Raw genomic sequence first — 12,717 nt, 5'->3', positions numbered from 1 at the left:
GGGCTTTTGACAGGTGACGTGAACTCCGTGTTTTGAAGGGGTTCAAAACAGATGCAGAGACGGCTTTTTTTCGGCTGGTAAGTGATCGTTAAATTTAATCAGCGCGATTTACTGCAATGCTATTTTTCCCTTAGTTGGTCAGAACAAAAGTGGATGTTGCACATTCTTCTCAAAACATTGGATTCATCCGCGCTGTGCCGTGCCGAGGCACAACCCACGTAAAGTTGATAATTCCGCTAATAACTGCAGATTTCGAACAGAGATGGCGATAAAGAGGAAAAACTACGGACTGCAGCTTGAAAATCAGAAGAAATTACACAACTTATCAAAAGAAAAAAATGCTCCTATAACATTATCAATATCTATAATATACCATCAAACATATGGTACTGTGGTAATGAAATCATCAGAGGAGCATCTCCTTTCATAATGACGCCTCGGTTTAATTTCTCTGTGGAAACGTTAGTTATGAGCCGGCCCGTTGGATGGGCTTTGCAGTATAGGGAACGTTGATTAGAAAGCTCCATCCCTTTGGGAGTCCGCTCTGCAATTGCTTGTTTCTAATGAGTTTTGAATTAGCTGCTGAGACACTTGTCTGTGACTGTTTTGTGAATAAAGGACAGAATGTTGCAATGAAGACACAACAACATAACACGTCTGTGAGGTTCTGAGGTGCCAGCATGAACACTTTGGGTTGTTTCGAGTTGACTTTACCATCAAGGATCCAACTAATGATTTAGACTGTTTTCTTGGGTATGAATCTGCGGTAGGCTACACTCTACCTAAATAAATTGTATAAAGAGCTAGGCTATTTGTGAATATGTGTATAGCCCTAGTGTTGCTGTAAATAGACAGTATTGACATGCAAAGGCAACCTTTGCGCAGTGGAGATCCTGAAGGAAATAATGTATCAGCCAATCAGAGCATCTCAAGGGATGAGAGCTTTTATAGTTCTGATTCAAGCATCCAGCTGGTTTTATTATACTGTTCTAAAACAAATAGTTGCCGTGAATCTGCTATGATAAAAAAGCCAATTGCCCTAGATTGTTCTTTTGATTTAATAACTTTTGAAAAATCCTGAGCAGAGAGAGAAGCTTGTGTAGTGGTTTTCCTATGACCAACAATAAAAAAAATTAATGACTTTTTCATCCTAATAATTCTTACACAGAACTACAGAAACAAATTCACTGTCAATTTTCCAGTATATCATAAAATCCCATAATCAAATATGTATAAAACACAAAGGGGATTACTATTGCTCTTAAATGGATTAAGTCTAAATGAATGTTCTGTCATCATTTACTCAATCTGATGTCATTCCAAACATACATAACTTTATTTCTTCTGTTGATCTCAAATAAGGAGCTGTTTTGAGGAATGTTCACAATGCCTCTGTTTCATAGAATAAAAATGTAATATTAGGAAAAGCAGCTTGGACAATCTGCAATATTTTGTTCCTTCTGTGACAAATAAATGCATATGGGTGAGTAAATTAAAATTTGTATGTTTTAAGGATGAACTTTCCCTTTAAATATAGTTTTCTCAAGAGAATATGTAATGCATTCCAACAGAGGCTGCTCATGATGAGGGGAAGCATGATTATCTGCAGTGTATGAAATTCCCATGAGCCAATTATCTTTATGAACATTTTACCGCTGCCAATTCATGGAAATGAAACAAGAGTTGGGGCATTTTTAAACCAGGACATCAAGATTAATTATTGTGTGATATTAATGAACTTTGAAGGTTAATTTTTATTAATCAGCTAATTACAGAGCCAGAGATGAAGATGATTGCTAATGATGATGATCCCAGCTCAGTCGGTGAACAAAACTGACTGATCTAGAGTGGATCAGAAATTAAAAAAAGACTTCACTTCAGTGTTTCTGTAACTGAGGCAAGGTCAAGCAGTTGTAATTGGGTCGTGTGGTAGCAAGGTACTACCTGCAAAACTCAAGACGTTTTCCTTTGCAACTGACCTGGAATTTTGTTATACAGAGAAAATGTTTGTTTTTTTTACCTTGAAAAATGAAGGAAACAATCTGCATTAAAAAAATTAATTAAAAATAATGAATATCATTTAAATTACAGACTGAGCAACATGTGTAAACACAGTAGCAGATTTATACAGTAACATAACACCCAGAAAACATCAGAAAAATGATTCTGAACAGACACAGGCCGGTGCACTTTTCCATATGTTTAGCCCCCACAATCTGGTTTACTTCAGAACAGTGCTAATATGATATTAGCTGGGTCACACTTGCTCAGAGACCTCTTGTGTCCCACACAGGTGACTCCCGTAAGAAAAGCTGAGGCTGTGAGTGTTCGCGAGCACTACAGAAGGTCCTCATTAGCTTGGTTTGAGGGAATACACAGCTAAGGAATACTGGTGGGTGGGCATTTCAGTCTCTTTGAACACTGCTCCATGGTCTCGGAACACAAACCCTGTGCACTATTCCCAGATGTATCATATTTAGTTTAATGTATTCTTATTTGTTGAATTTAATTAAAAGGACATTTTTAATAAGGTACGGGAGACTTGTGGCCTGTTCTCTGCAGGTTTACCGTGCTCTTGATGAAGCATTGATGAGAGGTTTGGTGGCACCAAAATGGCCTTTGAAGTAGAAGCATGAAAGTGTTGGTAGGCACTTGTAGAGGTGCTTGTCAAAGACGTCATGCTGTCTTCCATTTCTTCAAAACTGCTGAGGACTTGTATGATATCACAGTTCAGTCGAGTGACTGAATAGCTCTGGACTGGACATGACAGCTTCTTTTGGCAAACATTTACTGGAAATAAAAAACTAGACTTCTAAAATGTCTTTAGAATTTGTTTAAGCTGCACTGCTCAAATATGTAGACTATTTAAAATACAATACAATATTAATAATTTTTACATAATGAATATTGTTACAAACTTTTTATTTGAAAAATTAAATAAACACTTCAATACCTGCAGAATAGTAATTTTTATTAAGTAAAAAAATAAATTCCAAGGTAGCATTTAATTAATAAATTGTCTAATTAATAATTGTGTAATTCAATTATAAGCACTTATATATATATATATATATATATTATATATACATATAGGCTACTGCTCCGAGATCATGGATATATTTATATATCATTTAAACATTTAACAATAATATTACAGTATAACAATATTTAATCTGTTAACTTGCATCCCTCATATAGAAAAATGCCTCATTTCAGCCACCACACCCCCTAAAAAAAATGTATATTAGAGAAAATAGAGAAATTACAGTTCATTGCTACAGTAGCCTCTAAATATGAATGTGTGTGGTTTTACAAAACACACCATGAGTAAATAAATAAATAAACGTAAAAAGAAATTTAATGATTTATACGAAACAGGGAGAAAAACGGGATGCTATCACATGATATCACATGAGTCCCTTGCATTGAGGATTACAAGTCCCACCATTCAACGCGCGGTATTGTTGCGCATGCGCAAATCAATTTCGAAACCTCCTGTGCTGCTAGTCGAAAGTCAGAGGCAACTATTTCACCCTAATTCGTGCTTTTGTATCTAGTGTGCAGAAATGGCAGCTAGATATGACAGAGCTATAACAGTTTTCTCTCCTGATGGTCACCTGTTTCAGGTGGAATATGCTCAGGAAGCAGTAAAGAAGGGCTCCACAGCTGTGAGTGTGTTTATATGGTTAACTTATATTTGAGCCGCAGCTTTAGCTCAGTGGCTAACTGCTACACAAATATACTCTCAAAATGTGTTGATATATGATTATTGTGAACAAGTGCTTGATATAGGAATAAAAACTGTGATTGATAAGACTGTTTTGAAGCAGCTGGGGTGTTCGCTTATTTGGTAGCAATTGTATTGACACGTTAGCTAAGCGTGACTTGCATGTTGCGGCTAATATTAGCATGGGCTATCCTGATTTTAAACTAGATATATTATTTGATTCGCTTTATTTTGATCATATATGTATGTAAATGCATTTCAAATGCTGCACTAGTACACTACTACTAAAAGAAAAACAATTAACTTAAGTAATGTGGTTTTTAAACATTTTTGCCAATTAAATGATCAATGAAGTTACAGCTCCAGCAACTGGCTTTACTAGATGCATTTCAAACGTCACGACTGTTGAAATATCCCTAAATAATTTAATTCCATTTTAATAGTTTATGTTTGATATTACGTTTTATTGCGCTTCTGCTGTAACTGTATGATTCATGTAGTTTCATTTTTAAGACCGTGTAGGGTAATGGCCAACATTTCCGGTAGAGGGCGATGTGCCCATAGTTAAGGTTTAGATATAGGCCTAGTGAAAATAAAAGTTGTGCATTCACAGTCACACATCACACTAAATTAGTTTCTTGTCTGTAAAAGTTACCAGTATTCAGAAATTAAAAATGTTTTTTTTTTTAAAACTAACTGAACTATTTTTGCACATCTAAGGTTGGAATCAGGGGGAAGGATATTGTTGTCCTGGGTGTTGAGAAGAAGTCAGTGGCAAAGCTTCAGGAGGAGAGGACAGTCAGGAAGATATGTGCTCTGGATGAGCATGTGTGCATGGCCTTTGCAGGTAAGATTCATAGTTCTGTCATTATAATGTTTATCAGCAACCATTCACTTTAAATGTATGGAAAAGATGCCCTGAAAGAGTAACTTTTTGTGATTTAACCCTTTCAACTGGTGCCACTTGATAATTAATTAAAAACCACTGACTTGATAGAATAGGTGGTGATCTTAGCATGATTTTACATTTGAATGTGTGCTGTCCAGGTCTGACTGCAGATGCCAGGATTGTCATCAACAGAGCTAGAGTAGAGTGCCAGAGCCACAGACTCACAGTGGAGGACCCAGTTACTGTGGAGTACATCACCCGCTATATCGCCACACTCAAACAGGTAACATCCCCTCACTCCAGTTGACACACAGGCCATTTAAAGGGATAGTTCACTCACAATCTAGACCTGTATGACTTACTCTCTTCTGTGGAACATAACAAAAGATTGAAATGCCTTGGTGTTTTTATCTGTACAGGGAAAGTCAGTGGGGTCCAATTTTGTTTGGACACCAGCTTTCTTAAGAATACTTTATTTTGTGTTCAGAAGTAAGACATACAGGTTTTAGAATGACATGAGGGAGAGTTATGGCTGCATTACTCTCACGTAGCCAAGGACTGCCCAAGAGGACCGAAGTGCAAAGCAGCCAATCACAGTTAATTTTGTTCCATGACATGTTTAGGGGGCGTGAAAATATAAAGTCAATGTCCCTACGTTAACAGACCGGCATGCGTTTAATAAATTATTAATTCAAGATAAATTGTTTCCCATTTTGTGTACCTTAGCCTCAGACGTCATGCCCTCAGATCGTTGGCTGAACGTCTGATGCACGATTTAGGAAAAATCTAATTGTGATTTTTTTTGATTTTTTTTTATAAGAATTGTGTTTGAGAAATTGAGTTAAAATATTGATCAAAATAGTAAATATTACTATTGTAATATTTGACTGTAAAATAAAAAGTATTAAAAAAATATATTATTTTACAGTACACCTGTAAAATCACAATACTAATGGATGTCTTAATTTATTAATTTTCATACGTTGGTTAAACCATCAAGCTTTTGTTCTGGCGCAAAACAGTAGGATGTCCTTAAAGGGTTAGTTCACCCAAAAATGTAAATTCTGTCAGTAATTACTCACCCTCATGTTGTTCCAACCCCGTAAGACCTTCGTTCATCTTCGGAACACAAATTAAGATATTTTTGATTAAATCTGAGAGCTGTCTCACTCCTCCATAGGCTTCTAAGCCACTATAACTTGCTGGCCCAGAAAATGCATTAAAGAGATCATTAATATAGTCCAAGTGACTACAGTGGCTCAATCTTAAGTTTATAAAGCGACGAGAATACTTTTTGTGCGCAAAAAACAAAAATGCGTGTGACGTGCAACACAGAAGCGCTACGCAGTTACACTACGTGAACTAACTCGACGCCCAGAGAGAAGGAAATGAATAGTGGAATAAAGTCGTTGTTTTTTGCGCACAAAACGTATTCTCGTCGCTTTATAAACTTAAGATTGAGCTACTGTAGTCACTTGGACTATATTAACGATCTCTTTAATGCATTTTCTGGGCCAGCAAGGTATAGTGGCTTAGAAGCCTATGGAGGAGTGAGACAGCTCTCAGATTTAATCAAAAATATCTTAATTTGTGTTCCGAAGATGAACGAAGGTCTTACGGGGTTGGAACAACATGAGGGTGAGTAATTACTGACACAATTTTCATTTTTGGGTGAACTAACCCTTTAAAGCTTTTCTTTTGTTGACAACAGCTGGTTTGAGGTGTTTGTTTGGAAAAGAACACAGTGCCACGCTTCACTCTGAAGCACGCCGTGGATATATTTAATTAAATCGCAGCCTTTTGTATTTAATCACAGTAAGCCATATCACGATTTCAGTTTTATTTCGATTAATCATGCAGCCCTTGGGTAAGAAAAGAATGGATTTACAGAGTTTAATGACACTGTTACAATATTTTGCCATCTGTATTCATTGTGCAACAGCGCTACACTCAAAGCAATGGACGCCGTCCCTTTGGTATCTCGGCTCTAATCGTTGGCTTCGACTATGATGGGACTCCACGTCTATATCAGACTGACCCCTCTGGAACATACCATGCATGGAAGGTAAAGTGGGAGCAGTTTGTTTCCACAATGTTCAGATGTTACCCGTTATGCCACCGTATTGACCCTCTTCTCACCTGTGCTATCAGGCAAACGCTATTGGGCGCAGTGCGAAGACGGTGAGGGAGTTTTTGGAGAAAAACTACACAGACGAAGCCATTGCAAGTGATAACGATGCTATCAAATTGGCCATCAAAGCCTTACTAGAGGTAAACACCATGTCACCACAGTTACATGCATGGCAAACACTCTCATATCATAAAGTTGACAGGATGTAACATGTTTGCTGAGGCAATTTTAAATGATCTGTGCTGCACAGGTTGTGCAATCCGGGGGCAAGAACATCGAGCTGGCTGTGATCCGGAGAAACCAGCCCCTAAAGGTAATACATTTGATTTATGATTTTTTTTTTTTGTATATTCATTCGTTTACAATCGTCTTGATGCAACATTCTTGTCATCCATTAAACGTTGAAACTGTCTCAGTAATCCGTCACATGACACATTTGTACAAATTCCACCCCTCTCTCCTTTCACAGATTCTGGAGTCCAAAGAGATTGAGACGCTGGTCGCCGAAATAGAGAAGGAGAAAGAGGAGGAGGCAGAGAAGAAAAAGCAGAAGAAGTCATCGTAAATCACTCATGTGAATGTGTAGTTTTGTTTATACGGGCAGAAGCACTTGGCTCAGGCCCTTCACTGTACCCTCTCCCTTCCTGCATCTCATCCGTTAAGAGCACAGTCTCTCAGTCTTCTGCTGAACCCTCAGCATGCATGAATATGCTTTTGTTCCAGGAAATATTTTTCAAAATCGAAGTAATAAAGGCATGTTTAGGGTTGGGAGTTACCAAGCAACTCATTTGTTGAGCACCTACAAGCCGGCCACAGGATGTCCTGGTCAGTTTTCACTCTTCTGTAAAGCTGCTCTCTAACACCACTGAGAATTCTGGGGGAATGTGCTCTGACTGATGTTTCCTAATAAACTCTTTTGGTTTGTACCAATGGACTGTTGTCTTTCTATTGTCATATTTATCACAAAAAACATTAAAATAAGACTTGTGAGACAGCATTAGGTCTGTGATTAGACACTATGGATTGAGGTCATTTTTATTTGACAGTAGTACTTGAACTACCAACCTTTACTAAAGAACCTAGCCAGTTGCTTTAAGGTCTAAATCCATGATGAAAGACGTATATGTGTGTCTATAGGGTTAAAAATGTGGGGCCAGTAAGTTAAATATATTTTTTTAATACATCTTTACATAAAGTTGATCAAACGTGACAGTAAATACTTTTTCATTATTACACACACACACAAAAGCTTTTTCAAACTGTCCATTTTAACTTTATTCAAAGAATCCTGAAAAAGTATCACGGTTTAGACAAATATATATAGCAGAACAACAGTTATTTCAACATTGATAAATGTTTCTGAGCAGCAAATCAGCTTAGAATGATTTCATGTGTGTGCAAACAACGTATGCAAAATATGCTTATTTTGTGAACACAAGATTTTCTTTTGAGAGAAAATCAGTTTCAAACCGTCCTGTAATTTAAATTTATTCTCTGAGGTGAGTGCTATTTGTCAATATTTACAATCAATCATTGACACATATCTGACTGTATTGAACCAAACTGAGTAACAGTAACAAGGAAAACATATTTTATCAGCAAATGAAAGGATATGCATGCAAACAAACACCTCTCTGACCATACCAATCCAAATTCCTTGATTGAACTCCAGAATCATTGATGATTGAAAATGAAAATAAATGATCAGAATCACACATTGAATTGCAATATCAGAGGATTCTGCATTTGTTCATGTTGTGTGAGAATAACGGACGTGTTTAATTCGGGCAGTTCGTCCATGACCCACAGTTTTACCTCAGCTAACCTCTTCAGGGACCAGTCTCGTCCGAATGAGGCTTTAGCACTCGAGTTCCAAAGCTGTTTACAATGTTCAGCTGTTCTGCCTGAGAGGAGTTTTGGAGCGGTTTGGGATGGAAAATGTTTGTGTGCCCAAGTGTATGAATGGAGACTAGGCCTGTACTATGGCAAGCCGTTTTGACTTTTAATCTTTCCCAGGATATGAATTCTTGATATCAACAATTCAATTTTCACTATTTAAAATGCTAATTCTTGATATCAGGAATTACATTTCCACCAGTAAAAAGGTTAATTCTTGACATCTGTAATTGTATTTTCACTAGTTAAATGTCACCATACATAGACTACCATTTAAATTCATTTGTTTGATATCAAGAATTGATTTCTTATTAGTTGAAATTTCACATTTCAGAAATACAATTCGTACTAGTAAAAAAAAAAAAATTTATATAAATAATTATGTGGTTACTAGTGCAAATGTGAGGTTATTGATATCAACAATTGAATTGCTACTAGTAACATTTTTACTTTTTTATATGTGAAATTACTCTCCTAATATTTTATATTTTCAGATATCAGAAATAACAAATGTAACATGTTGAAATAAATGTACAGATAACAAGAATTAACATTCCAGTGACAATTGAATCCTTGATATCAGGAATTTATAAAGTAAAAAAATTGTGTTTTTTCTAGTAAGAATTGTATTTCTGATATGTGAAATTGGAATTTCAACTAGTAAGAAATCAATTATTGATATCAACAATTGAATTTAAATGACAGTCTATGGTGACATTTAACTAGTGAAAATACAACTACAGATAAAGAATTATATTTTTTACTAGCTGAAATTCAATTCTTGATATCAAGAATGTCGTATTTCTGCGAGTGATGACGTCATTATTGATATCAAGAATTACAATTTTTACTAATGGAAATGCAATTCCTGATATAAAAAATGGCCATTGTTAATGGAAGAAATAGAATTAGCATTTTAACTAGTGAAAATTGAATTGTTGATATCAAGAATAAAAGTCAATATGGCTTGCCATACTAGACAACATTAAAAACATCTTTGTTTTCATGAGCGCACTCATGCATAATAATGATGGGTAAATTACCTCTGTCTTCCTCCATTTGATGTGCTGTCAGAGGGACGGAAACCTAGAACGCACACATACTCTGTGCCTTTGATCTGAGGCAGTTAGCAGCGCATGCAGATGATGATACAATCAATAATTAATTGAATTGAAGAGCTGCAGTCTGGAACAATTTCACTGGCTATTCAATAAGTCCATCGAGCACACAAGTTTCTATGCATTTAGTCATCATACAAGACCGTGAAATGCTGATGTAAACCATCCTTGACTGACGAACCTCATTCTGAGTCACTGCAAAGTATGTTTACATCCACTTTAAAAGTGTTGCAGTCACAGTAAAGCAATAATTCCTATTCTTTAAAAGGTAGGCCTATGTCTAAAAGTGCACCAAGTCCTGCCAAATTAGGACTAGGCTACATTTGAAGACCGAACTCTTCAACCATTAAATAGCCTTGGCAAGCATAGTAGCCAAAAGTAATGTCCAGAGTGGATATTTGCTTTTAGTGACCCTACAAGTTCGATTAAAACATCAAAATGGCAAAAAGGTTACAGGTTATTTCGCAATGCAAAACAAAACAAAAAACAGAGAAAAACAAAAAGTTCACAGGAAAAAGCATACATTGAATTAATGTAATTAATAATTATAATCAAAATTACAATTATGATTGTGTTATCACAAATAAAACAATTGACTCAAAGCACAACTATGTCAAATGGTTAGAAGATCTTACAAAAAACAAAGATTTTGTTTATCTGAATTAATCTGAGTTAATCTGAAGATGTCAATTTTCAACCAGGTTGTTAATACATGGTATTTTTCTTCTGTTGAAGACCTCAGCCTGCATTATTTCAGTTTATTTAAAAAATTTTTTATCGTGTTTAACAGTGGAATACCTAGTGAAAAACTACATCACCCATGACGCTGTACAGAAATTTCTACCAATCAGAGAGTTAGCACACCAATAGATCTCATTAGCTCCACCCACTCCCATGAAGCACTGTGAATGACGTAATCGAGTCGATTCCCTATACGCTCTCAAAATACTGAAATGTTTGTATGGCTATTTTGCAATAAACAAAATATATTGTTTTATACATACAATCAACAATTGTAAATGAGTAGTTTTATATTTCTTCATTTTTTATTTGATTATGCTGTTCGCAGTGATTCATTGCATTGTAGTTCTTTTCCTTACAAAAGCCGTTAAGTAGCCTACACATAGTCTTACGCCTTTGTCTTTTTGTCCGATTTTCAAAAACTTTGAAATCAAGGTTAGAATCAAAGAGATAAAAAATCTAAGTTTGTAGTGTTGTAATTCACCTCGTAGTTGATTGGCTTGGTTCTTAGCTTATAACTCTTTAACAAAGACTTTTTTTAAATCCCTATGGGAAAAATTCATGGAAAAAAATACTTCTGGAACCAGTGCTACTGAAAAAAGGGGGCAGGCACTACTGCACTCTATTCTATCTAGATGATACACGAGTTGCTAAATTGTGGCGTTGGAAGAAACGTTGATTTGAAACTAAAAAAAGATGGACAACGGGTCTCCACTTCCTTCCACTGTAGAAAAATGAAGCCAAAATATCCCAGACACGGTTATTACTGATTACGTCATTTGGAGCCTGAGCTGTAGTGATCCTGAGGTGGAGCCGCATCATCAAGATCCCGCCCATACTATCGCAGACTCAACCGTTACACCCCGTTTTATAGCATCAAATAACAAACCAAACTTGTTGGAAAAACAAACACTTGAACATATGCCAGCCTAATAAGAACTACCTAGAATGACAGAAACCATCTTCTGGAAAAAGTACTTCAAGTATAATTGGATTTTTTTTTTTTGACTTGCGTTCCATTGACCTTTATAAAATGTACCTCAGCCAGCCAGCAGGGGCGATCGCAATGTTTTGGCTTCACTATTTATTCATTCGTTACATTTATAAATAGCATTTTCTAGGTACTCAAAGCACTTTACATAATTATGGAAGGGGGAATATCCTCAACCACCACCAATGTGCAGCATCCACCTGGATGATGCGACGGCAGCCATATTGCGCCAGAACGCCCACCACACACCAGCTTACTGGTGGAGAGGAGACAGTGATGAAGCCTATCAGTGTATATGGGGATGATTAGGAGGCCATGATAGACGGAGGCCAATGGGCAAATTTGGCTAGGATTTTAGGATGTGTGCGGCACACTTGGTTTGAAACAATGCAGAAACCCTGATCTCTAATTTAGATAATATATCTATAATCTATATCTAGAGATCAGTGAGCGGAAAACAAATCTGGTGTAAAGTTAATCACTCAGCAGTCACGGTTTGCTTTATGTATGAAAAACATTCCTTGCATTAATGAGACAAATAAATAATTTTCAGCATTTTGAATTCAGATGTAGTTATTGGGTTTATTGTTCAGAGTATAGGCTAATTCATTTGTTTTTTTTATTTCCATTTCCATTTTCAACTTGGATGCGTGACGTCATAATACCGAGCGCCTGACTTGAAGGGACGAGTTTCTCAGGCAGCAAGTGTCATGTATACTTGGACAGATGAATATTGTAGCTTGATCATAACTGTGCATGTAAAAACACTTTGATATATTAAATTAAGCATCCAATTTAGAACACTGGAGTCTTTTGAGATCCCTAATTGAGTCAAGACTTGATTGAGTCAATATAGACTTGACTCACAATAGTTTAATGTTGCCGAACTACAGTAGCTAATTACTCATTCCTAACACTCAAAAAGAAAATCACTTGCCCAATGTCTTGTCACCTACAGGTGTTACGATGTAAACCGAACGACTGACTGAATTAATCTGAGCAAACCTTTTTGGTTTCAGATTCAAGTCAGTGAGATCAATCAAAGTTAAAATGTCTTTCATTGAAACGGTTTCATGTCAAAAAAAAAAAAAAAAACTGCCTTTTTATTTGAAAAAAGGCACATTCTGTGCTTAAAATGAACTCCTTGTTCCATTTACTGACATTCCTAAGCCTGTATTGGCATGCGAGGCTGTGTACCTCTGAATAGCATGCGCTCACACTCTC

The 12,717-nt window shown here is 36.3% G+C and overlaps 1 protein-coding gene across 1 annotated transcript; it reads left to right on the top strand.

Moving 5' to 3' along the window:
- The first annotated feature begins 3,476 nt into the window (after window positions 1-3,476).
- On the top strand, window positions 3,477-7,677 carry psma8 (proteasome 20S subunit alpha 8). The gene is made up of 7 exons (XM_082146924.1): window positions 3,477-3,668; window positions 4,448-4,574; window positions 4,775-4,899; window positions 6,559-6,681; window positions 6,768-6,887; window positions 6,998-7,060; window positions 7,217-7,677. The coding sequence occupies exons 1-7, from the start codon at window positions 3,567-3,569 to the stop codon at window positions 7,310-7,312; spliced, it is 756 nt and encodes a 251-aa protein (XP_082003050.1). The 5' UTR covers window positions 3,477-3,566; the 3' UTR covers window positions 7,313-7,677.
- Window positions 7,678-12,717: the final 5,040 nt, after the last annotated feature.

This window comes from Leuciscus leuciscus (genome assembly GCF_965113295.1).
Source record: "Leuciscus leuciscus genome assembly, chromosome: 19".
NCBI lineage: Eukaryota > Metazoa > Chordata > Actinopteri > Cypriniformes > Leuciscidae > Leuciscus > Leuciscus leuciscus.
The sequence above is the reverse complement of the archived record's forward strand: the minus strand, read 5'-3'. Positions and strand labels throughout refer to the sequence as shown.